The sequence below is a fragment of the Rhinopithecus bieti genome, unplaced genomic scaffold, assembly GCF_001698545.2.
Source record: "Rhinopithecus bieti isolate Rb0 unplaced genomic scaffold, ASM169854v2 scaffold_12653, whole genome shotgun sequence".
NCBI classification, from domain to species: Eukaryota; Metazoa; Chordata; class Mammalia; order Primates; family Cercopithecidae; genus Rhinopithecus; species Rhinopithecus bieti.
Genome location: NW_016807437.1, coordinates 2,371,360 through 2,398,194, shown reverse-complemented (window position 1 = coordinate 2,398,194; position 26,835 = coordinate 2,371,360). Strand labels below are relative to the sequence as shown.

The 26,835-nt window shown below is 38.7% G+C and overlaps 1 protein-coding gene across 1 annotated transcript in view; it reads left to right on the top strand.

Annotated features, from left to right (window-relative positions):
• The first annotated feature begins 12,168 nt into the window (after positions 1–12,168).
• Positions 12,169–26,835, top strand: part of CUNH11orf97 (chromosome unknown C11orf97 homolog) — a 24,731-nt gene continuing 10,064 nt past the window's right edge. Inside the window, exons 1-2 of the mRNA XM_017882023.1 lie at positions 12,169–12,396; positions 17,357–17,461. Of these exons, the coding sequence (XP_017737512.1) occupies positions 12,252–12,396; positions 17,357–17,461 (250 nt within the window). The 5' untranslated portion in view covers positions 12,169–12,251. The remainder of the gene's footprint in view (positions 12,397–17,356; positions 17,462–26,835) is intronic.

Genomic DNA, 26,835 nt, shown 5'->3' with positions numbered 1-26,835 from the left:
GAAGCCAAAGAAGTCTTGTTTCCAATAAGGACCTAAGATGTGTCTACTCCCTTGTTTTCAGACCTCAACACTCACTGATGCTAGAGAGCAAACTCTACATATAAGACAAACCCCACCCCTGAGGGCAGAATTTGTATTGTCTGCTTCCTTTATACTTTCCAGAACATTTACTAGACTGCTCTGTCCACAGAAGGCAGTCACTAATTGTGCTTTGAAAGGATTATTTCTACTTTCCAGTTTAGGCAGGCTAAATAGCTCAGTTTGCAAACAGAATTTTCTCTAATCTTGAAAAGCCTATACAAAGACTTATTAAAAAATAAAATCTGAGTTTTTCATAACTAAGGGTTTAATTTTGATTAACATATGCTTGAGGAAGAGATAATTTTTGTGAATGTTCAAGGTTCATATCATAATTCTTAAGCCTAAAGTGGAACCAGTTGGCTTTGCTTTTATGAATCTTAAATATGCTTTTCCAGGGAGCCTTCCAACCCACCGCCTACCACAGTGGGGATTTAGAGTCTTTATACTATAATATGAAGACGTTTATTTTTATTATTTGACATCTATTATGTTATCTAACACTATGCTGGAAAATCATGATCAAAAGAAGCCCAGAGGCTATTCTGAGATTTATGTCCTGTACCAAAATGAAATCTCTGGATCAACTCTTGATTCCTGATCAACACATGTACCATCTTTGACCCTACTTGCATTGGCTCTAGGAATTTATGCAACTGCCTGCAAAATAAGATCACCAAATCTTTGATTATGTCTTTCCTATAATTAGTTTATCATAAGATGCTCCAGTCCATCTGTAGGATTGCTAAATGACCACTCAATTTGTTCAATATGAAATGCTTTCTCTAAAGGATATTTAAGGTCTATGCTTATTAAGTTCAGAAGAGAGTAAACCAAGAAGGATTAAGTGTAGCTGATTGATGTTTTAAATTCCTGGAAATTTCCCTTTGAAACTCCAAAATTTTGCTTCTCGGAACCTAAATGGAAATGACCTAAATCAGTGCCAACACATAGAAATATGTGGGCCACGTATGTAATTTTATGTTTTTAGCATGACTACTTTAGATACCTCATATAAGAGGACTCATGCAGTAAGGAGAGAATTGCATTTTATGGCACACAGACATAGATAAGCAAAAATCTTAGAAGTTGAAAATCATCAGAGCCATATTAAAACAAAAACAGGTGAAATTAATTATATGTATATATATTAGGATAATACATCCAAAATATGAGAGAGATATTTTAAAATTATTGAGTTTTTTTTGTAGTAAATCTTCAAAATACAGGGTGTATTTTAAAGCACATCTGAATTTAGACTAGTCACATTTCAAGTTCTCAGCCATGTTTGTCTAATGGCTAGTCCATTGAAAGCACAGATCTACATGCCTGAGTCATTCCCTGGAGGCAAAGAAGGATGGTTACACAGAGCATTACACTTTGAGTGAGACAAACTGAGTTCAAATCCTCAGTGCCACCTGTGGGTGACTTTGGGCAAAAAAAAAAAAAAAACCTCAATTTTCTCATATGTAAATCAGGGATAATGTCTATCTTGTTGTAGGCTAGTTTGTTATTTAAATGTAAAATCGTATGGTATAATTTATTTTGTCAATTTCTTTAATACTTTAAAAATAAATTTCAATATGAAATACGTTGAAATCATATTGTTTAAAAAAAAAAGCTACATGTGTTTATCAACGTCCTCCAGTCATCTTTTATGTAATGCATGAATGAAATCATCTGATCTTTATGAAAGTTCTTACATATATAAGATGTGGTACACCAAACCTCTGTGACAATAGCTAACAACTGAGTGCTCACTGTAGGCCAACTATGCTGTATGTGCTTCGCGTGTGTGATACCATGTAAGCCTCACAGCAACTCTCTGAGATACATATTGTACAAAAGGAAATCAGGCTTATAGAACTTACACGGATTGCCCATTGTCATGCTATGTGTGCATGATGGAGGTTTGTCTATCTGATTCTACCACCTTTCCTCTTCACCACACACTAGTATTTGACATGTATTTGTGAAGCTGATTAAAGAATGCATGATTTGGTACATGTTAAGTGTATTTTCTTATGTTCCCAGAAAGCTCATGTTCAAATATCACAACTTTTTACCTGTGGTGTTTTTGAATATTATCTATATACCACCAGTTAGTCTGTCAATCATAATAACCAAAATTCCATTTTCTTAAACATTATTTTTATGTAGTTTATTTACAGTAGGGTTTGAGGACATAAAAATTACTATCAGGAGCAAAAGCAACTCCATTTGCTTTTAAAGGTGCAGTTTATATTTTTTGAATTTAGTTACTTATATCTACTTTTAAATATGCTTGCCATTTATCCACATATAAAGTATATGTTGTACATAGGCTATAACTAAATTTATTTAATTTTTTTTTATTTTGTTTTATTTTCTTTTGAGACAGACTCACTGTTGCCCAGGCTAGAGTGCACTGGCACGATCTCGGCTCACTGCAACCTCTGCCTTCTAGGTTCCAGTGATTCTCATGCCTCAGCTTCCCAAGTAGCTGGGATTACAGGCATGCGCTACCATGCCCAGCTAATTTTTTGTGTTTTTAGTAGAGACCAGGTTTCACTATGTTGGCCAGGCTGGTCTCGAACTCCTGGCCTCAAGTAATCTGCTGGCCTCGACCTCCCAAAGTGCTGGGATTACAGGCATGAGCCAGCATGCTTGGCCACTAAATCTATTTTATTCGCCTTCCGTGTAGGATTCCATACCTGTGTGCAAATTTCTTGTTTTGTTATTGTGTGAAAAACACAACGTGAGATCTGCCCTCTTAAAATTTTAGTGCATAGTATTTTTTTATCTATAACCACAATGCTTATAGATCTCTAGAATTACAGAGATTCTAGATTGTACAGCAGATCTCTAGAAATTACTCATCTCGTATAACTAAAATTTTATACTCATTGAATAGCTACTCCCCATTTTCCCTTGCCCCAGATCCTGGCAGCCACCATTCTACTTTCTGTTTCTAGAAGCATGACTATTTTAGACACCTCATATAAGAGGACTCATGCAACAAGGAGAGAATTGCATTTTATGGTACACAAACATAGATAAGCAAAAATCCTAGTAGTTGAAAATCCTAAGAGCTAAAGCAATATTTAAAAAGAAAACAGGCTCACACCTGTAATCCCAACACTTTGGGAGGCCGAGGTGGGCAGATCACGAGATCAGGAGATCAAGACCATCCTGGCCAACACGGTGAAACCCCATCTCTACTGAAAATACAAAAAAAATTAGCCAGGCATGGTGGCACACCCCTGTAGTCCCAGCTACTTGGGAGGCTGAGGCAGGAGAATTGCTTTTGCTTGAATCCAGGAGACGGAGGCTGCATTGAACCAAGATCATGCCACTGCACTCCAGCCTGGGCAACAGAGTGAGACTCCGTGTCAAAAAAAAAGAAAAAGAAAACGTTAAAATCAGGATTTTTACAATCTGATTTTAAGACTAGCTATGAAACAACAGTATTGAGACAGTGTAGTATTGATGGATGGACACGTGGATCCATAGAACAGAATACAGTCTAGAAATAGATATAGATGATCAATTAATTTTTGACAAAGGTGTCAAGGAATTCAATGGGACGTTCTGTTAAACAAATAGTGCTGGAACAACTGAATATCTTCTTGGAAAAAACATGAACTCATTTATAGGCAGAAAGCAGTTCCGTGGTTTCTTGGTCACAGGGACAGAGGTTGGACTACAAAAGGGCAGGGAGAACCTTTTGGAGGTGATGGAAATACGCTGTAGCTTGATTGTGGTAATGATTTTGCAGGTGTACACAACTGTCAAAGTCACTGGGTTTTAAAGAGTAATGTAGGGTTTTTGTACATAAATTATATTTTTATGAAGTTGATTTTAAAATAGATATCCAGAAATGACTAATTTTATTCTTTTATTATTTTCCATGGCAAGCATAAGATGAACTCATCCTCAAATTCTAAGGATATATCTTCAGGGGGGGCCTGTTACTTAAAAAAATACATTTCACCAATTCACTGGAATTTTAAAATACCAAGTAACACATCCTTTATAATCAGAAGGTGCAATTTCTCCATTAAATGACAGAATGGGAAACAAAATAATTGCTTTAAAATAATTAGTCCATTTGGCAGGATTCAAGAAATTTGAAAAGATGGCTAGTTACTATATAAGAAGGATTTGGTTGACTTTTAATTTAAATCAGGACTGTTAGAACCTAGAAGAGGATACCAAAGTGGTTTTAGCATCTACTTTTCCAAAGAAAAACGATAGCATTCAACATCCCATTGTTTATTACCATATAAGAAGGATTTGGCTGGCTTTTAATTTAAATCAGGACTGTTAGAACCTAGAAGAGGCTACCAAAGTGGTTTTAGCATCTACTTTTCTGAAGAAAAACGGTAGCATTCAACATTCCGTTGTTTATTCGGTTGTGCTATAAGACAAACTGAGATGATTTCTTGAGACGTGTTTTAGTTCTATAGAATTAAGCACAAGTAACATGAAGTAACCTATTTACTCTGGTAATATACTAAAACTTTTTATTTTTTTAAGACTTCATTTTTTACGTGAAATGTGTAACTTTTTAAAAGAAAACTTTAGTCTTGGGTTTTGTCTCCATCTAGTGGTCATGTTGGTCTTTTCCATTTACAGTCAGGCTTGGGTCAATGATGCATCGCCTATACTGACAGTGATCTCATGAAATTATAATGGAGCTAAACATTTCCTATCACCTAGTGATGTTGTAGCTGTCATTATGTCATAGCACAACACATTACTCACATGTTTGAGGTGATGCTAAATGTAAACAAACCTACTGCACTGCCAGTCATGTTTACATACAACTATGTATGGTACATAACACTGGATAATGATAATAAACAACTATGTTACCGGTTTATGAATTTACTATAATATACTTCTGGTCATTATTTTATGGTATTCTTCCACTTATTAAAAAACAGTGAACTGTAAAACAGTTTCAGGCAGGTCCTTCAGGGGGTATTCCAGAAGAAGGCATTATTACCATAGGAGATGACATAGGAGTAACTCCATGAGTGTTATTGCCCCTGAACACCTCCCAGAGGACAAGATGTGGAGGGAGAAGACAGTGATCATGATGACCCTCTGTTGGCCTTGACTAAGTATGTGTTTGTGTCTTTGTTTTTAACAAAAAAGTTTAAAAAGTAAAAAAATATATAAATAATGCATATTGAAAATACAAAAAAGCTCATAGAATGAGGCTATAAAGAAAAAAATAGTTTTGCATAGCTACGCCAGGTGTTTGCATTTTAAGCTAAGTGTTATTACAAGAGTTAAAATGTTTTAAAATTAAAAGTTTATAAAGTAAAAAAAGTACAGTAAGCTAAGGGTAATTTATTATGGAAGAAAGAAAAATATGTTTGCAAAAATTTAGTGCAGCCTAAGTCAGTAGTGTTGATAAAGTCTATAGTAGTGTTTGGTAATATCTTAGGCCATCACATTTGCCCACCACTCACTCACTAACCCACTCAGAGCAACACCAAGTTCTTCAAGCTCCATTCATGAAGTACACACTCTACAGGTGTATCTTTTAAAGTCAACTATACCATATTTTTACTGTACCTTCTCTATGTTTAGATTTCTTAAGATACACAAATACTTTCCTTGTGTTACAATTGCCTACAGTATGCAGCATAGTAACATGTTCTACAGGTTCGTAGCCTAGGAGCAACAGGCTATACCAAGTAGCCTAGGTGTGTAGTAGGCTATGCCACCTAGGTTTGTGTAAGTGCATTCTGATATTGAACAAGGATGAAATTGCCTAGTAACACATTTCTCAGAACATACCCCCATCATTAAGTGATGCATGACTGTAACTGAAATTTTAAAAGGATAAGCCAACTATCCTGGGGTTTTTTCATTCTGTTTTGTTGTTCATTTTAGTTTTTTTGGTAAGGATTGAAAAACTATTGAATACTATGCTTATTACCTGGGTGATGAAATAATTTGGACACCAAACTCCTGCAACATGTAATTTTCCTATACAGCAAATGTACCCCTGAACCTAAAAAAAAGTTAAAAAGAGAAAAATGGAAACCACAGTTCATACCTAAAACAGTACCCTTTATAATTATTTGTGTCAGTAACTTCTTTCAAGAGAATATGCATTGGTATATAATTGAAGACACACGTATAACAATTGGAAATAAAAAAATCAAAAGCCATTTAGAAGGAGAAAGAAGGAAATAAACTACCTAAATCAATATAGTTATTAAAATTGATAGATTATCTTTAAGGTTTTTGATAATGAAAAAAGAGGAAGACAGTAATTGCTTTTTTTTTTTTTTCTGAGACAGGGTCTTGCTCTATCACCAAGGCTAGAGTACAGTGGTGTGATCATGACTCACTGCAGCCTTGAACTCCTGGACTCAACAGATCCTCCAGCCTCTGCCTTCTGCATAGCTAAGACTACAGTGCAAGCCACCATGCCCAGCTAATTTTTTAATTTTTCTTTTATAGAGACAGAGTCTTGCTATGTTGACCAGGCTGGTTTTAAACTCCTGGCCTCAAGCAATCCTGCTGCCTTGGCCTCCAAAGGTGCTGGGATTATAGGTGTGAGCCATGGTGCCCAGCCTTTCTTTATGTTTGTTTTGTGCATATTTTTTAATTTGATCAAATAAACCACATTTTTATGAGTAAAAGTATTTTTAGACATTTTTTTCTAAATAAAATATTCATAATTTTTGTATAATTTTGTAGAACTATAGCATACACAAAGTAAAATTCAGAAATCTTGGCGAATTCTTCAAAGTGAATAGGGTTATGTAACTATCACCCAGCTCAAGATCTAGAACATAATCAGCACCTCCAACAGCTACTTTGTGCTTCCGCTCAGTGTTCCCTCAAAGGTAACTACAATCTAACTTATTTCCATCATTTAGTTTTGCCTACATAAATGTAGTAACTTACGTATATTTTTGCATTTGGTTTATTTCAGTCAACATTACGTCTATGAAATTTCTCCATTTCTGCATGTAGCAGGGTTTTGTTCTTTTTATTGATGTATTCTGTTATACAAATATGTAATAATTTATATATACATGATATTGTTAACTTTTGGTGGGATTTTGCATTGTTTCCAGTTTGGGGATTTTATGAATAGTGCTGCCATAAACATTCTAGTACATGGTTTTGGTGTACCTACTATACCTTTCAGTGCATATCTAGTAAAGCCTGGTGAGTCACAGGATGTACTTATATTCCACTTTAGTAAAAACTGCCAAAACATTTCTCCAAAGTAGTTGTACCAATTTACACTCTTAGCAGGAAAGGAGAGTTCCCATTGCTCCACATGCCCATGGTTCTTGTTACTGCCAGGTTTGTTGATTTTCATTTCTTTTTTTTTTTTAAATAGCCATTCTAGTGGGCATGTAGTATTAGCTCATTGTAGTTTAATTTGCATTATCCTGGTGACCAGTGATGTGAAGCAATGTTTTTATGTGTGCTGACTGACCACTTGGATCTCCTCTCTCATGAAGTGCTTCATCTTTCTCCATTTTCTTTCTGGGATGTGTGCACATTTCTTATTTTTACAAGTTCCTTATATATTTTCAATACTAGTTATTTTTTGGATATATGCTCTCTCAGTCTGTGGCTTGCCTTTTCACACTCTTACTGGTGATTTTAATGAAGAGAATATCTTAATTTTATTTATTTATTTACTTTATAGAGACAGGGATCTTGTGCTGTTGCCCAGGCTGGAGTGCACTGCTGTGATCGTAGCTCAGTGCAGCCTCAAATTCTGGGGCTCAAGCAATCCTGCCTCAGCCTCCCAAGTTGCTAGGACTACAGGTGCATGCCACCATGTGCAGCTAATTCATGTATTTGTTTTTGTAGAGACAGAATCTTACTATATTGCCCCAGGCTGTTCTCAGACTCCTAGGCTCAAGCCATCCTCCTGCCTCGGCCTCCTAAAGTGCTGGTATTACAGGCATGAGCTACAGCATCTGGCCTGAGAATATCTTAATTTTAATGACCTCTAATTTATCTATTGCCTTCTTTTGATTGGTGCTTTTGGTTTCCTTGTTGAAAAATATTTGTCTACCCCAAGATCATGAAGGTTTTTTTCATTGTTATACTCTAGAAGCTTTTGTGTTTTACCTTTAGTGCTATTTTGAGTTGATATTTGCATTTGACACATGGTAGGAGTCAAAGTTCATTTTCCCATATTAATATCCAATTTATCAATGCCACTTATTAAAAGGAATAACCCCTCACACACATATAAACACACACACACTACATTGCAGTGAAACTTTTGTCATTTATCTGGTGATCATATTTAGTTGGGTCTGTTTCTAGACTCTATTTTGTTTCATTGAGCTATCTTTGCCCCAATACCCCAGTTTTAATATTTTGGCTTTACCGTAAGTCTTATTATGTGGTAGTGTAGATATTCCAACTTCACTCTTATTTTTCAAGGTTGTTTTGACCATTCTTGCCCACTACATTTACCTTTTTTTTTTTTTGAGACGGAGTCTTGCTCTTTCACTCAGGCTGGAGTGCAACGGCACAATCTCAGCTCACTGCAGCCTCTGCCTCCTGAGTTCAAGCCATTCTCCCGCCTCAGCCTCCCAAGTAGCTGGGATTACAGGCATGCACCACCATACCCAGTTAATTTCTGTATTTTTAGTAGAGACGGGGTTTCACCACGTTGGCCAGGCTGGTCTCAAACTCTTGACCTCGTGATCCATCTGCCTCAGCCTGCCAAAGTGCTACATTTACTTTCTAATTTTAGAATCTCCTTGTCAACATCTATTTGAAACAACCCTGCTGAGATTCATATTGGGATTACATGAAATTTCTAGATCTAGTTGAGGAAAATTAACATCATTGTAATATTCGGTGTTACAGTTCTTGAATATACTGTAATATATTTCCGCATTTATTTAGGTATTACTTTTTGTTGATAATGTTTTAGAGTATTCTGTTGGAATTCTTTCTCTCCTTTTAAAGATTTATTCTTAATGTATTTTTTGGCTCTCAATGCTATTATAAATGTTACTGTATTTTACATTCCATTTTTAATTTTTTTAACTATAAAAAAGTAACATTTATTTTTCTCTATTGACCATGTGTCCCCTGGCCTTGATAAATTTATTAATTCCTATAGCTTACCTGTACATTCATTTTCTTTTCTGCTTTTTTTTTCTTTTTGAGACGAAATCTCACTCTGTTGCCAGGCTGGAGTGCAGTGGCGCCATCTCGGCTCACTGCAACCTCCATCTCCCAGGTTCAAGCAATTCTCCTGCCTCAGCCTCCCGAGTACCTGGGACTACAGGTACGCGCCACCACACCCAGCTAATTCTTGTAATTTTAGTAGAAACGGGGTTTCACCATGTTGGCCAGATGGTCTTGATCCCTTGACCTTGTGATCCACCCGCCTTGGCTTCCCAAAGTGCTGAGATTACAGGCATGAGCCACTGCGCCTGGCCTGAATTTTCTATGTATACAGCCATGTTGACAGCTAATGACAGTTTCATTTCTTCCTTTTTAATTTTTTTAATGTGGTAAGTTATACAGTATTGATTTTAAACAACCTTGCATTCCTGCAATGATCAAAACTTGATTGTGATATATTATCCATTTTTTAACATGCTACATTTGGTTTACATTTGCTAATATTTTATTTAATATCTGAATTGATCTTCTGGAGAGACATTGACCTATCATTTTCCTTTTTAGTGATGTTCTTTCAGATTTTGGTATAAAGATGAGTTGGGAAGTGTTAACATTTTTTTTTTTAATTCCTGCAAGAGGTTGGATAGAATTGGTGAATTGGTGTTATTTCATTCTTACATGTTTGGAAGAATGTACCAGTGAGGCTTTTTCTTTGTGGAATGTGTTTTAATTTTAAATTCCATATTTTAGTAGTTATATTTTATAACTACTTCTATTAAAGCTATGTTTCTTCTTGTGTTTCTTTTGGAAACCTTTTAAGTAATTTATTTTATTTAAATTGTCAAATTTACTAGCATCAAATTATTCAAAATATCCTCCTATCTTTTTAATGCCTGTAAGATCTTTAGGTATAGATTTACCATTTCTGATATTGGTGAAACTAATCTTAAGTTTATTCTGTGAAAACTAACAAATGATAGTTGACAGAATGAACAGCATCTTTAAAAATAGTTTCACTTAAAATTCAGAAATATTTCTTATTTGACTTTTTTCCCATTGGTTCTTGATAAAATTAAGAACATAATGTTAAAATAGCATCATGAGTCAATCAAATGAAATCTAAGTGTTTTTGCTTTAAAATTATATAAACCCATATTAGGTAAGGATATAATGAGTATAAGTCATTTAGAATAACTTTTTGGAAATTATTTCTGCCATTTGAGTTGCCATAACTCACCTATCAAATTATTTCAGCCATATGGACTTCTGATAGGTGAAGGGCTCAGCAAAAGCCAAGGCATGTTGGCAGTAACATAGCTGGGTAAGAATGGCGATGAATTCACTCCAAACATATTAGGTAAAAGTTATACACACACATACACACACATCAACAACTCTGTTCAAATCAAATCTTATGCAGAATGTGAGCTCAACTACATAAGGGCAGGGATTTTTGTATGTTTTGCTCATGGTTACATCCTTAGCACATATAATAGCTCCTGACACAAAGCCGTCATTCAATAAATGTGTATTAAATGAATGAGGAGTGCCTGAACTGCCTGGAGAAACACTGTGGGTACTGGGGAGCAGTTTGAAATTCAAACTCCTGTTAAGAAAAATCTCTCAGAAAATCTCTCAGAAAATAGTGCAAAGATACAGAGATATAAAAAAAGGAATACAACCTTTCCACACAACCTTTTAATTGCCTCTCTCTCTATATATAAAATATAGATAGATATCTCTCTACAGAGAGAGAGAGAGAGAGAGAGAGAGAGAGAGAGAGAGAGAGCGATCTCCTGCTTTTGCTATGTGAGCTGCCTGTTCCTCCTTTGCCTTCCACCATGATTGTAAGCTTCTGGAGGCTTCACCAGAAGCCAAGCAGATGCCAGTATCGTGCTTCCTGTAAAGCCTGCAGAACTGTGAGCCAATGAAATCTTTTTTCTTTATAAATTACCCCGTTTCAAGTAAATAACAATGCAAGACTAGCCTAATACAATTGTGATAGTAATGTAAACATTAAATATTACTCTAGTCAAAATTTCAATTTATCTATAATAGTATAAAGGAGCAATAAGTATATGTGACACAGGGAGTATGAAAATCAACATGATATCTAAAATTGAAAAACATAAAAAGCAGCAATATAAGGATTTGGTATTAAAAGTGTTTGGCTCTGGGGTACAGTGGAGACAGAGGAGGTCTCCTGTATTTGGTTGCAAGCCTTGTAGAACGATTTAATACTATAAAACAATGCATATTCAACTTTCATAAAATTAACACCACAACATAATCCATTTTTTAAGGACTGCAAAACCAAAACCAAGGCAAAAGCAACCTTATGCTCCAAATAAAACCCTGAATTTTTCTACTTGCTCTTCATATTAAAATTTGCTGAATTTGATTTCATCTGTAAAGTTAGTTATTAGTTTATTAGTTTTGTGAATACAAAAGAGCTTGGAAACTACAATTTGCTTAATAATAGTAATAATTTACAACGTGAAAGTTGGGATTCGTCAGCATTTACTTATTCAATCACGTTGTGTGTGTGTAGCAGGGAGCGGGATGTGACAGGCACAAGGCTGCATGAAAGCAGCGACGGTGCCTTGTACTCACCTGCACACCAGTTCCACTTCTAACTTTTCTGTTCTGGGCAGTGATCTGTTCTGTAGGCTTTGGGACCAGACTTCTGAGTCCACATTCTAACGGTGCCGCTTCCTCGCTATGAGGCCTCATGCAGTTTCCTTCGCTTTTTCTGAATCTCGGATTCTGTATCTGGGAATAGTAAAGCCTCTCTTGCCGAGCTCGTGTGAGAAATTAACGAGAAATTAATGGAAAGTCCTTTGCTTTGGTCAATGGTAATAATAACCCCAGCCCCATAACTTCAGCGCCTTCTTTGGCGCGCGGGATACCTAGGGCCTCGGAAGGCGGGCTAGGGGCGGGGAGAATCGGCAGTCACTATGGCAACCCGAGACGCCTCGCGTGCCGGGCGGCCGGCGACTGAGCTGAGAAGGAAACTGTGCTCGGGGCTCTCAGAAGACAGCTGCGGCATGACAGGCGAGGAGGCAGTGGTGGTGACCGCAGCGGTGGCGCCCGAGGCGGGTCGCGAAGAGGAGCAGCCTCCGCCGCCAGCAGGGCTGGGGTGCGAGGCGCGAGGGGAGCCCGGCCGCGGCCCACTAGAGCACGGCCAGCAGTGTGAGTTCAGCTCCCGCCGCGGACGCTACTGGGAGGAGGGGCGTGGAGAACGAGTGACGGGGCAGCTGGGGGAAACCGCAGTGGAACTGGCTGAGAAGGTTTGGGGCAGGAGAGGTGGAGCTACTGCTTTTGGGAGAGCCAGAGATGATGGCATTGTGGCAGAAAGCATCGGTTCATCTTTCCAAGCCGTCCTTCCCGATAGCCTGCCTGAACCCAGGGTCTGGACATCAGCTCCGATTTAATCGGTAGTTGCATTATTCTGAAAGGAATTAAAACACACACACGCATACACACACATTTATATGTATACCATGTTATACATGCATTTGTATATGTATATGTGTGTGTATGTATGCATGCGTATACACCCTTAGAAACACGCAGCTCATTTTGCCAGTTATTTCATTTTACAGATGAGGAAATTGAGATCTAGACCAGAGGAAAGAAAGTGACTTGCCACAGTCAGTCAGTGCAGGCGAAATACTTAAATCACTTTTAATTTCCATCTCTTGGACTCTCAGTCTACAACTACCCAATCCTTTTAGAATCTTATAATTATGGGTCACATTTTAACGCACTGTTCTTTGCTCTCTGCCCTGCCAAACACACAATATTCAAATAGGTAAAGACAGTTCTGGCCCACAGCCACAGTGGAAGTGGCTGTAATTTGGGTCCTAGCCAGGTTGTTACTCACCCATACTGTTTCATGAATTAACAGATATTTCACAGCGTCTTGCACCCCCAGGTCTTGAGTAGGTGCTAAGGAATGATGGTGAGAATAATAGACCAGAGGAACAGAGTAGTTTCCAGCCCTTCTGCAGCGCCTCCTTGTTTGCCTTTCTAGAGAGCAGACTGGGGTTCTCCACAGTTCCTCTGCTCTGGCGGGCCCCAGGAGAGAGGGTTGGGCTGAAGCACCTCCTTTGGTGGACCACACACTCTCCTCCCCAGAGACCTCATCAAGGAGTTACAGAACCATGGCCTCCTGGTGAAAGGGGCCTCTTCCCTAGGCATCAGCTCCAGTATGACTATGAAACGTCATTCCTTGTTATTATCAGCAGCATGCAGAGGACTTGCTTAGATATAGTTAATAAATTCAGTATATTTGGGTAATGGAGATTACCCACATAAATTCAGTATATTTGGGTAATGGAGATTCTTTACTTCTACTTAAAATTATTATGATTATTATTATTTTTAGACAGCTCTGTTGCCAGGCTGGAGTGCAGTGGCATGATCTGGGCTCACTGCAACTCCACCTCCTGGGTTCAAGCAATTCTCGTGCACCAGCCTCCTGAGTAGCCGAGATTACATGCACACACCACCATGCCCGGCGAGTTTTTTCATATTTTTAGTAGAGACAGGGTAGCGCCTGGTATTGGCCAGGCTGGTCTTCAACTCCTGGCCTCGAGTGATCCGCTTGCCTCAGCCTCCCAAACTGCTGGGATTACAGGCATGAGCCACTGCGCCCCGCCTCCTACTTCAAATTCTATCAGGAAACTTCCCCATTAAACATGCTAGTATCTAAGTTTCTTTAGTCCTGTGGCTCTAGGAGTAAAAGGTGGGATTAACATTCACTCATCAATTTAACATATGTTGAGTCTTTACTACATGCCAGGCATTGGACAAGTTTCAGGGAAAGGACTAATGACTTAAGGCAGATGTCCAAACTTTCACAAGCTCACAAAGTTGGGGTGGGAAAATGAAGGAGTTCCTGCCTCAGTCTCCCTCAGAACCTCCTTTTAGGGGCTCAGCCTAAGTAGAGACAGGCTGTTCGCACAAGCACAAAGTACTCAGTCAATTTTCAAATGTCTCTAATTATTGGAAAAGTCTTCAGTCTCTCTACAGCTTCTACTCCCTAATTACAGGCCTGCTCTCAAACACGAAGTGTGGTTGTTTCCCATGTAAACATCCTTGAATTATATAAAGGTGGCTATTCAACCACCAACCAAATCTTTCATAGACTTAAAGTCACCTTTATTTTATTCATTTATTTAATTTTTGCCTTTTTTTTTTTTTTTTTTTGGAGATGGAGCCTCACTCTGTTGCCCAGGCTGGAGTGCAGTGGCACAATCTTGGCTCACTGCAACTTCCCCCTCCCGGGTTCAAGCAATTCTTTTGCCTCAGCCTCCCAGGTAGCTGGGACAACCGGCACGCACCATCACACCTGGCTAATTGTTGTATTTTTAGATATACAACAATTAGAGATGGGGTTTCACCATGTTGGCCAGGCTGGTCTTGGACTGCTGACCTCAAGTGATCCATCCACCTCAGCCTTCCAAAATTCAGGGATTACAAGCATGAGTCACCGTGCCTGGCCAATGTCACCTTTAAGATCACTTGTAGTGCTCTAACCTGGCTGGCTGGCCACTTCTTCCAACAATCTCCAGTGTATCAAATCACTGAAACCTGTATTCTAGGTATGAACTGATTAGTAGAGTGCAGTGGATCTGTAACTATGGGTTATAATAAACTATAAACAATTTTTAATAACCCTAGGAGCTTGGGAGACTCAGGTAGGTGTGGCTTCTCATTTTCATGATTTTAGTTTTATGACTTAAGGAAGCTACTTTCTCAACTATAAAACAGCAATAATTATACTTGCCCATAGGTCATTGTGAGAAAGGGAAATAGTAATATATGTAAGATGCAATTGCTATTAGCTCTCAGCAAACAAACAAACAACAACAACAAAGAATCCCAAAAACCTGGAGTAATTATTGTTTCAAAAGAAATTCTGGAATAACATTGTTCTTAGTTATCCTTCTCAGTGATCACAGCTCCTCATGTCTATATAAACAAGACATCTATCAACCAATCCACTCAAAATGCTGGTAAAGATCAACATCAAACTGCTATGTTAGAGTTTGTAGATTTTTCTTTATCTCTTTTCCTTCCTTCCTTTTTTCTTTTTTTTATTTTCTTTCCCTTCCTTTTCTTTCCCTTTCTCCTTTTCTTTCCTTTTTCATTTCCTCTTTCCTTTCCCCTTTCCTTTCCCCTTTCCTTTCCTTTCTTTTCTCCTTTCTCCTTTCCTTCCCTTTTTCCTTTCCTCTCCTCTCCCTTCCTTCCTAGCCAAGTTTGTGAAAACTTTTTCTGCCTGAAAGTTCTCTCTCCTCTCCCCTCCCTTTCTCTCCCCTCCTTTCCTTTCTTCTCCCGAGCAGGAGATATTTGCTTGTACTAGCTCCTTAGTACTCTCCCAATTACCACAATTCTTCAAATCACCTTTAGTGATTTCTTCTGTACATTTTCCTAGCAGCAGGACTGAAATTTATCAGGAGACCTGTACTGACAGCAGGTGATCTTTTCCTTTCTGTTGTTCTGTTATAGGCTTAGTTTTCTTCCTAGCCAAGTTTGTGAACCCTTTTTCTGCCTGAAGATCATGATTTAACAGATTAAACCAAAGTTAGGCTTCAGTAATGCTGTTCCCATATTTTATTCATATGATTTCCAACTTTGGGGAAACAAGAATGAGACCCTGAAAGTATGTAATTCTAACTTTTTCATGTCTGAGGGTGTGTCTGGCTCTTCATGACTAGGAATGACCTGGGATCACTGCCGGAAGCAGCAGATCTCTTGCCCCATTTGTGCCAGTCTGCATCCCCATCAAATTGACTCACTTGTGTTGTTTATTGATTAGTCTGGAAAAGATGAGATACCTGCCCATATATATGGGAGTTTAAAATCAAATCATAAACAACTAAAGTACTCAGTTGTTTAGGTTTTCAATGGTTCCTTGAATTGAGCTTTTGGGTACTGAGATTAGAACTATCGGTTCACTGACATTCACAGTTACCGTATAACTGCATTGACAGACATGCACACAGAGTAGTCTTTAGTTAGAGCTCCAATTTAACAGTGCTTAGTTCTAACTGAACACACATTTGTTGAGCATTTATTATTACATCAAGCTCTGTTCTAAGACTCTGATGAACTGAAGAGACAACATGCCTGCCCTTATGGGGTTTGTGATCTGGTAAAGAAGATAGATATTAAATGAATAGCTACACAAATAATTGTATATAAAGAAATGAAGCTGTATCCAAAATGCAGTAAGTAAAATGAAAAATAAATGAGGGTGCCATGATAAAAAGTCCTTTCCAGATTGTGGAGTAAGGGAAAGTTTCCCTAAAGAACTAATGTTTAAGGCAAGACCTAAAATTTGAGTAGAAGTTATATAGGCAAAACCAGGAGAAAGGCAGCTCAGGTAGCAAAAACAGCATGTGCAAAGGTAGGAATGAACGGAAGGGCCATGTGGCTGGAGCTCAGAGAGCAAGAGAGAGAGGCTGACAGAAGAGATTGCAGATATGGGTAGGCCCAATAGCACAGAGCTCTTTTGTTTCTCTGGAGTTCTGACATCTGAACTGAGCAGAAGAAATGTAGCTACGGTGTTTAGAACAAACAATTCAGTCCTTGACTGTAGTAGTCATGTCCTATAGGTCCAGATTTAGAAGCCAGGGAAAAGTCCTATGTCCATAAGTGGTTCACTACTACAATTCAATTTCAGTCTTTTAAAATGATGATTTTAAAATGCTGAGATTTTGTTCTGTCTCCTGTACCTGGATTGTAAGCTCCATACACACATCTGTCTTATTCATTGCTCTGTCTTCAGCCTCTAGCCAAATGCTTGTCACAGAGTAGGTCTTTAATAAGAGTTCATTGAATAAATGAGTGCAAGTTTTCTTGAAGCTAATGAGAAAACTTTATATATTTCTTCCTAACACCTAAAAGAGGTACCTGAAACTTACCCTGCAAGTTCAGGAATTACATGAAAACGTGAAGTCCCAAAATAACCTAAAGTTCCCATGGAAGAGATCTTTTCAAGATAGAGCCTTCAGGGCAAATTGTCTGATATTTGTATGAAATAACATGTCTTCTTTTTAAAAATTGTTATCATGTAGATATAATGGCTAGAAGATTGGGCAGAATTTATACTAAGTAATTGATTTTGTTAATGCCTTTATAGGGAAGAAATTTTTATATTGTGAGCCACATAAGAGAATTAAGGAAGTACTGGAAGAAGAACTTTATATTGAGAGAGATGAATGCCACATTAAAAATCCAGCTGCAGGTAATCTCAGTGACAAATGAAGTATATTTGTGAAATGAATATGAAATTGCCTATTTGATGACAGAGTATTTTATTATAAAACCATACTATTGAAGTAAAAATAGGTTTTTGGAAAGTTCTTGAACTAGTTTATAATTAATTTGCTTATGTCCAATAAACCTTCATATCTAGAAAAAAAAAGTAGGCTGGGCGCAGTGGCTCATGCCTGTAATCCCAGCACTTTGGGAGGCCAAGGTGGGTGGATCACAGGTCAGGAGATCGAGACTGTTCTGGCTAAAACCGTGAAACCCCATCTCTGCTAACAATACAAAAAATTAGCCAGGCGTGGTGGTGGGCGCCTGTAGTCCCAGCTACTTGGGAGGCTGACACAGGAGAATGGCGTGAACCTGGAGGCGGAGCTTGCAGTAAGCGGAGATTGTGGTACTGCACTCCAGCCTGGGTGACAGAGCAAGACTCCATATCAAACAAACAAGCAAAAAAATGAAGTAGATATCGATATGTACTTTGCTGTCCCACTTTCTTGGTGGAGTTATTTCTATTTAATGACATGTACAATGCTTTCCAAGTGCCTGAAAAACACAATAATATCTTTAATCTTTATCAATATACATATGACAAGTAACAGTGGTTTCCAAACTTTAGATTTGCATCAGAATTACCTGGGAGCTCACTAACAGCAGATTGCTGGGCGCCACCCCTGGCATATTTGGCTCAGTAGGTCTGCAGTGAGGCCCAAGAATTTGGATTTCTACAACATTACCAGATGATATTGATGCTGTTGGTCCAGTACCCGACTTTACAAATCACTGACTTAGCAGAACCTAAGTCGTTTACATGGTCAAATCATTCAAAGATTTCATCCCATAGAGGATCTGAGCGTTGGTAGCTCTTATTGATCGTTCATGTGTGCAAGAGATGCTCTAGGAGCTCCAGAATCCCAGATGTTAGTTTGAAACTGCTGACACCCTTCATTTTCATGGTTCCTTCTCAACGATTACTAGATGTATATTTCATGCTCTCCCAATCATCAGATTTTTATTGTGACACTCTTGGGTATCAGCAGTTCCTAGAAGAAATAATGAAACTATTGCATTGCATAGACTCCTTCATTAAGAGACCTTGCCATTTTTTATGGAGAATTGTTGGTCAACCTGCAAGTGAGGTCTCAATTCACTAAGGATTCCTAAGAGAGAGGCTGCAGGACCAGAAGTCCATCATTTCAGATTACATGATGTATGTTGTGCCCACTGTACTTTTTTTTTTTTTTTTTTTTGAAAGGAGTCTCGCTCTGTCACCCAGGCTGGAGTACAGTGGCACGATCTCTGCTCACTGCAACCTCCGCCTCCTGGATTCAAGCGATTCTTCTGCCTCATTCTCCTGAGTAGCTGGGATTACAGGCACATACCACCACGCCCAGCTAATTTTTGTAGTTTTAGTAGAGATGGGGTTTCACCATGTTGGTCAGGTTGGTCTTGAACTCCTGACCTAGTGATCCGCCCGCCTTGGCCTCCCAATGTGCTGGGATTACAGGTGTGAGCCACCGCGCCTGACCCAACTTTACATTTCTAAAGCAGACATAGAAACTCCTTTGGGTCTTCTCGTATGACCTATTCTTATAAAAGGAGAGACCAATAAAATGTTGAAATTTGCTTCCATAATATCTTCAAGGAAACTTTTAAAGTCTATTTTGAATTAAACGAATGGATGCAGAATGACCTACTAGATTTCAGCTGGGAAGCCTTGCCTACGTGTACTATTTTCCTGGTGTTTAACATTTTTTTCTAAGTCTATACTATTTTGGATTTATCTTCATTGTTTTAAAAATCTATATAAAAGCTAGTTTATACACTAGCTGTATGTTGTATTATTCTTATTGGATACATTAGATTGTGAGACAGTCTGAGTGAATAGGATGTATCATTTGGTTTATAAAAATTCATTTTCCTAAGCGATCTTTTCAAATATCCTTTATATAAAATGAAGACTGTCTGGGCTGCTTTTTAAAATAACATTCACTAGAGGTGGCACAGAGGTACTATTTTAGCCTAGAAAAATCTTCCAATGCTGAGAATAGATTCTATAAATTTGGGTTTTAAAATGATATACTTGTGGGAAATCCTGCTCTTTTTAAAATATATATCATGGCTAGAAGCCACATACCATTGGCCAGAACAGGGAATTAGCATCTAGAGAGGGTGCCACACTCTTTCAGCCCAGCCTCAGAGTCTAGAGGCCAGTCATTGAACCTTTGCTTCTAGTTCAGTTTGCAGTGACCCCTCCTTTATATATCTGATGACAGCTATGGCTTCTTTTCCTGGAAGACACATCTTGTTACATACATGCAGAATTTTGCATAAGACTTTTAGAGAATTGTGTGGTTCCTATAGCTGCTATTTTTAAATGTAAGTACATGTTAACCATTTTCTCCATCCCTTTACTTCTCCTTTGCTACTTCACCTATTCTAATTAAGCGTTTGCTCCCATGGGTCCAGGGAAACTGTTCTTTCCCAGGATTGCAAATAGCCTTCCTTTTGAAGGTCAGATCCAATGATCCCTCCAACATACTCAACCTCTCTGTAACGTCTGATGTAGTTGTTTTCTCCTTCCCTCCAAAAACACTTTCTTAGCTTGGCCTGTAGGTCACAATGCTCCAATTTCCTGGTTTTGCTCCTACCTCTTTAGCTATTCTTTCTCCATCTTCTTTGCTGGCTCTCCCTCCTCCTAGCCTGTATAATTTAGAGGGCTCAGTCACAGACTCTTTTCTCTACCTACCCTCACACCTTGGGAGATCTAGTCCTATTGGGCTAATGACTCCAGCAGTTTTTATTTCTACCCTATACTTTTCCCGTTAAATCCCAAAACCTACTTGATTCTCCACTTGGATGTCGAATAGGCCTCTCAACCTTAAGATGTCCAGAACAGAAGTCTTATTCTCTACCCCCAGGCTTTTAAAAACCCATAAGTCTTTCCCATATCATGAGATGGTACCACCAAACACCTAGAAGTCAGTTCCTCAAACTCCATATCCAGTCTATCAGCCAATTCTGTTGAATTCAGTATATATCCTAAATCCCCCACCAGCACCGTTGCCAAGCCCCTGTCACCTTTTGCAGGCCCGGCAATAGCATCCTATAACAGCCTCTACTACTGCCCCTGCTACTGTTAATTCTCTGCACTGAAACCAGAGGGATCTTTTACAAACATAAATCGTTACATGTCACCTCCATGCTTAAAGCTGTCTGATGGCTTTTTATTATTCTGAGACTAGATTTCATGCTTCTATGGCCAGCTCACTTCTCTGATCTCATCTCCTGTACTTTCCCACTCCACTTTAATTAACCACACAGGCTTTCTTGACATTCTGGAACATGCCAAACCCATTTTTACCCCTCGGGACATTTAAATGTCACCCAGACATTCAGATGTCTTCCTCTCTCTTCATTCAGGCTTCAACTGCACATGCCGTCTTCTCAGAGAGGCCTTTCCACTCCACCAGGTCAAAATAGAAACTGTCCTCCAAGTCACCTTCTAATCCCTTATACTGCTTTCTTCTTTCTCCTGTTTTCTATTGCTACCTGAAATTTTATGCAGACAGTCCCCAACTTATTGCGGTCCAACTTAATGATTTTTCAACGTGATGGTGTGAAAGCTGCTTTTTTCCTGGGCTAGTGATATGCCGTATGACACTCGTTTGCAATGCTGGGCAGTGGCCATGAGCCGCAGCTTCTAGTTAGCCATTCTAATGTAAGTGTTCTGAGCATGTTTAAGGTAGGCCAGGCCAAGCTATGATGTTTGGTAGGTTAGGTGTATGAAATGCATTTTCTACTTAGAATTTTTTTTCAACTTACGATAGGTTTTTCAGGATGTAACTCCATTGTAAGTCGAGGAGCATCCATCTTTCTTTATATACTTCTTTTTTGGCTATCTGTCCCACTAGAACACAAGCTATCTGAGGATAGGGGCTTAATTTTGCTTACCCCAAATCCTCACAAAGCTATATGATATTGATATTCTGATCCCCATCTTAGGATGAGTAAACTGAGATTTTGAGAGGTTTTTAACTTGCCCAAGGTAATGCATTAAGTAGCAGAACCAGATCCAAATTCAGATCTGACCCCCAATTCCATAGACTTTCTGCTCACTATGGTGTCTCTGGTGACACATTATGGCTAAATGCAGTGGATACTGTTCTGCCTCTAGGTGGCTTGAGCTTTCTGCAACATTTGCATTGTTGATGGCTCTCTCCTTCAACCTTGTTCCTTTCTCAAATTCCATGATACTTAACTGTCCTGGTTCTCCCTCTACTTCTTTCTCACCCTCTCTTAAGCGCTCTTTTTATTCACTCCATTCTCCAAATCTTGATGTTTATCAGAATGTTTCCGACAGTCTTGTAATCTTGTTCCATTAGGTTTCCTGGGATTTTCTCAGACTTTCCACTATGGCCTCTCTAGAATGCCTCTGAAATGTGTCCCTGCAGGTAAACTTCCTTTCCTGGATGTCCCATAAGTCATAAGATAACTCAGGCCCAACATGACCAAAACAAAACTCACACCTCTGGGACAGTCACGGTGGCTAATGCCTGTAATCCCAGCACTTTGGGAGGCTGAGACGGGCGGATCATGAGGTCAGGAGATCGAGACCATCCTGGCTAACACGGTGAAACCCCGTCTCTACTAAACATACAAAAAAAATTAGCCGGGTGCGGTGGCGGGTGCCTGTAGTGCCAGCTACTCGGGAGGCTGAGGCAGGAGAATGGCGTGAACCGGAGAGCTTGCTATAAGCCGAGCTCTGCCACTGCACTCCAGCCTGGGAGACAGAGTGAAACTCCGTCTCAAAACAAACAAGCAAACAAACAAACAAACAAAAACACACAAAAAACTCATACCTCTCCCCGACTTGCTGCTTCCCCTGTATTACCCATCCCAATGAATAGCATGGCCTAAGGTCCAAATGCGAAACCACAGAGCCATCCCCTATCTCCACACCAGACCACCATGTTCCACATCTAATTAGACTGTGAGAGGTACCTTAGTTTGGCTCAAGATCCCAAAATATTGACCCATATGCCAGGTTCACCTTGCAGACATATTTATTTGCCCTGCAGTATATTTTTTAAATATCTGAACCAGTTGTGAATATTTTAAAATCAGAAATTTTATATACAAATCTAGATGTCTAGATTTTCTTGAGTGGTGATGGAGCAGGGAGAATAAAGGATGATTTGACAACACCAAGGCACCTTTTGCATCAGGCAACAGTGGCTGGGGTTGGGTTACAATGCCCCGTGCTGACCTGCCCACTCCACTGTTCAGCATCCTACACCAAGTTCCCTACCCCAGTGGGAAACATCACAAGTTATGTATGTTCACGTGCCCGCTGCAGGTTTTTTCTTCTCATTGTAGAAATAGAAAAAATTGTTTCTCTTGTATGATGCCTTCATCAAAAGTAGTAAAAAAGGGAAAGACAGGGAGAACCAATTATTTCTTACCCCTGACCAGCTTTACTTATATTACTGGCCTGGCCTCTTCCTATGCATATTTGAATTTGTGACTTTGGATAAACACTACATAGTATTTTGCAGATATTCCCAAGCCTGTCTAAATTCTAGGGACCCCAACATATACGCATGGATCAAAGCATATTTGTAGCTATGTATGAATTAGCTGGGTTTGTTTGAATTTTAAGACAATCAACTCCACATACTCTCACAACAAAGTAATTGATTGTTGAAGGTGAGACTTCGGTAAGAGTCCAGACTGGATTTTCCTTAACTATAGATAAAATACTGCAATACTGGGCTATGTAGCAAAGCATAGGTGAACTTATTGAAGAGTCTATTAAGAGCGCCATCTGTCCTGGAGGTAAACAACTTAAATTATAGCATGTTTTATTTTTGAATGAGTTGACAGTGACAATTATGGAAGTACCCAGAGGCTGTGTGGTTATTTCTGTGTTTTTTCTCTTCTCCTTTGGTTGAATGAAATTGGTAAAAAAAATCAAAAGGTTCAGAAGTTGAGTTTTATGGATGTTGAACAGAATGAACATTATATTTCTTTGGGAATACCATTGGTTGCATAGCTAGCGAGACTCAGGAGAAAGAGTTGTTCAGACTGGGGCTCTTATCTGAATGAGCTGTCCTACTTGTTCTTGTGGTCATATTGTGACTACAGCTAATAAGGGCTGTGAAGACACTGAAATGGACAAGATGTCTCACATGGTTGATACTTTGCACTCTATACTTGGGTCTAGGAAATGCCATTAGTGACAATAGAAATAATGGGCTGACAGGCCTCTTGTCCTCCCTTCTGTGGACTTTTGATTCCTTGTAGGCTCTTGATGCAGTGATACATGGGCTGAGTTAGAAACACTGGATGCCAGGGTGAGAGGTAGGGATGTCTTTTTATATGATGATGTTGATGTTGGGAATTATGGTGATAATAATAGTGATAATGGTTATCATTTACAGAGTTTCTTCTGCACATGATACATTTTTTGCAAATAATCTCTTTTAATTCTTGCAATAACCAGTGAGATATATGCTGTTTTAATTCACATTTTGAAGAACTTGAAGCTGAGGCTCAGGGGGTGACTTGTCCAATGTCACACTGATACCTGGATGCAGATTTGTCGGAAGCTAATGTTGTTGCTCTTAGTCATTGGGTTCTTCCATCTCTCTTTAAAACATAAGATTATGCCTTTGGAGAAGAACAGAGATTTGAAATTGATTTAGTAGCAAATAGTGTTCTATTCAGTTAAAAAAAAAAAAAAGAAATGTTGCTCGTTTTCTCTAAGTTCAGTTTCAGTTTAGCCTCCAGGTTCAAATTTGAGGTAAAACAGGTTCCAGAGGCTTTCCACATTCCTATCAGATAAGGACAAAGAACCTGGGTCTACTTGAAAAGGTTAACCTCATACTGAGAAAAAAAAAAAGGAGTGTAATTTTCTCATCAGACCTTTTAATCAGATAAAATGGAATTTGGGCAACTTATAGAACTTTCTGGATAAGGAAGAATTTAGCTAATGTCCATCATTCATATATTCTCAGTGATTTCCTGAAGATTTTCCTTTCCTTACAACTTTTCAAAAACAAAAATGTAGAATTGGCTGAGCGCAGTGGCTCATGCCTGTAATCCCAACAATTTGGGAGGCCGAGGTGGGCCGATCACATGAGGTCAGGAGTTTGAAACCAGCCCAGGCAACATGGTGAAACCTCATCTCTACTAAAAATACAAAAATTAGCCAGGCCTGGTAGCGTGCGCCTATGGTCCCAGCTACTCTCCAGGCTGAGGCAGGAGAATTGCTTGAACCCAGGAGGCGAATGTTGCAGTGAGCTGAGATCTCACCACTGCACTTCAGCTTGGACAACAGAGCAAGACTCTGTCTCAAGAAAAAAAAAAAAAAAAAAAAAAAAAGAAAGAAAGAAAGAAAAGAAAATGTAGGCTTGTGAGACATTCATTATGGAACTAGTGCATTTATTGTATTGTTTATTTTAAAACTATTTCTGCATTTCTATTCTATAAAGGACTTTGCAGAAATAAAATGATGTATTAATTTAATGTTTTCAAGTTGCAAGGGCTTTTGTATTTTTCTGGCTAAAACCTACAAAGGTTATAGTAGTCATGAAAAATTTGATTAATAAACTTATTAATTTTCCCCTTACACAACACTTCCTTTTCCAATGAATTTCAGAAGTGTATTGCCAAATACATTAATGAGTTCTACATGTGCCTTAATACAGGGAAACTTAGTTTTGAATCCAGTTTATTTACTACATTAAGTACAAGCTTAGAAAGTGCAAAATGTTGCCAAGCAAATGTGGATATATTTCATTATTTCATTCAATTAAAATGTTTTCTGCACCTACAACATAGGAGGAATTTACTAGACACCAAAGGCATGTCGAGACAATTATAGAGCCTAGGAGTCGCCAGACATAAATTAAAAGTACTTATATTTTTCTTTCTCTAGTCAAATCTCTGACCTTGTTTGCACAAGAGAAGTACAGATGATATGGCTCTAAACTGGCTTTTCAAGCTCCAATGTTCATTATTTACAGTCCAGAGAGAGCTGAAGGGAACTCAAATATTTTTAAAGTGTGAGCTTATCTTCCCTATAAAACCAGGCCAGGTCCTACTGGCTAAAATTTTGGGCATAAAGGCATGGTTTAGTCATTTTAAAATTCAGTATAAAAATACAGCTATAAAGGTTTCTGAGTGGAAAGTGTTGGAAGCATGAGAAGGGAAGAGAGAAGAGGAATCTCTAGAGGATTCTGAGCCTCAAGAACAGATTTGATTCTTTTTTTCTAGCTTCTCCCTTTGTGCCTGCTGCCCTTTTCTTTTTCAGTTGAGAGGAGTCAACACTTGAAGCCTTTCTGGCTTTCTCTGCCTTCCTCCTTCTGGAATGCACATGCCCTGAGCTGAGGGAGTTAAGTTTCTCTTAAAAGAAGCACCTGCCTCAGAGAGCATCCACGTTTTTTTCTAGACCCGCTTTTATCCAGTCAAATATATCACCTTCTGGAACTTCTTCACCCAAACATCACTTCACATGTATGAAGGGCTATTATTTTTTTCCCGCAACCATTATCCCTGAATATAGCAAATATTTATGCATAACCATATTTTGCTTTGAGAGTTTCTAATGCATTTCTGGGCATCTGCATTTATATTTCAGGTGTTTTTCTCTATGACATTCTTGTGATTGCATGTGAAAGAGCACACTTACACTTTAACTAGTACAGTTCTTCCATCTAATTTGATGTGATTTGTCTGCACGGTTCTGCTTCCTGATTTTATACTGCTTTCCACATACTGGATCTTCACAAAGTGTCAACCACAAGTCCAAATCTATTTCCTTGGTCTCCCACAGGGTATCAGGCACTGGGGGTATTAAATAAATGTCATGGGCTACTAAGTTTATTGTCCAGAGGCTGGGGAGCAGCCCTTTTCTTTTCTTTTCTTTTCTTTTTTTTAATTATTATTTTACTTTAAGTTGAAGGGTACATGTGCACACATGCAGGTTTGTTACATATGCATACATGTGCCATGTTGGTGTGCTGTGCCCGTTAACTCATTTACATTAGGTATGTCTCCTAATGCTATCCCTCCCCCCTTCCCCTACCCCCAGCAGGCCCTGGTGTTTGATGTTCCCCACCCTGTGTCCACATGTTCTCATTGTTCAGTTCCCACATATGAGTGAGAACATGCAGTATTTGGTTTCTTGTCCTTGTGATAGTTTGCTCAGAATGATGGTTTCCAGCTTCATCCATGTCCCTATGAAGGATATGAACTCATCCTTTTTTACGGCTGCATAGTATTCCATGGTGTATATGTGCCACATTTTTTTAATCCAGTCTATCCTTGATGGACATTTGGGTTGAT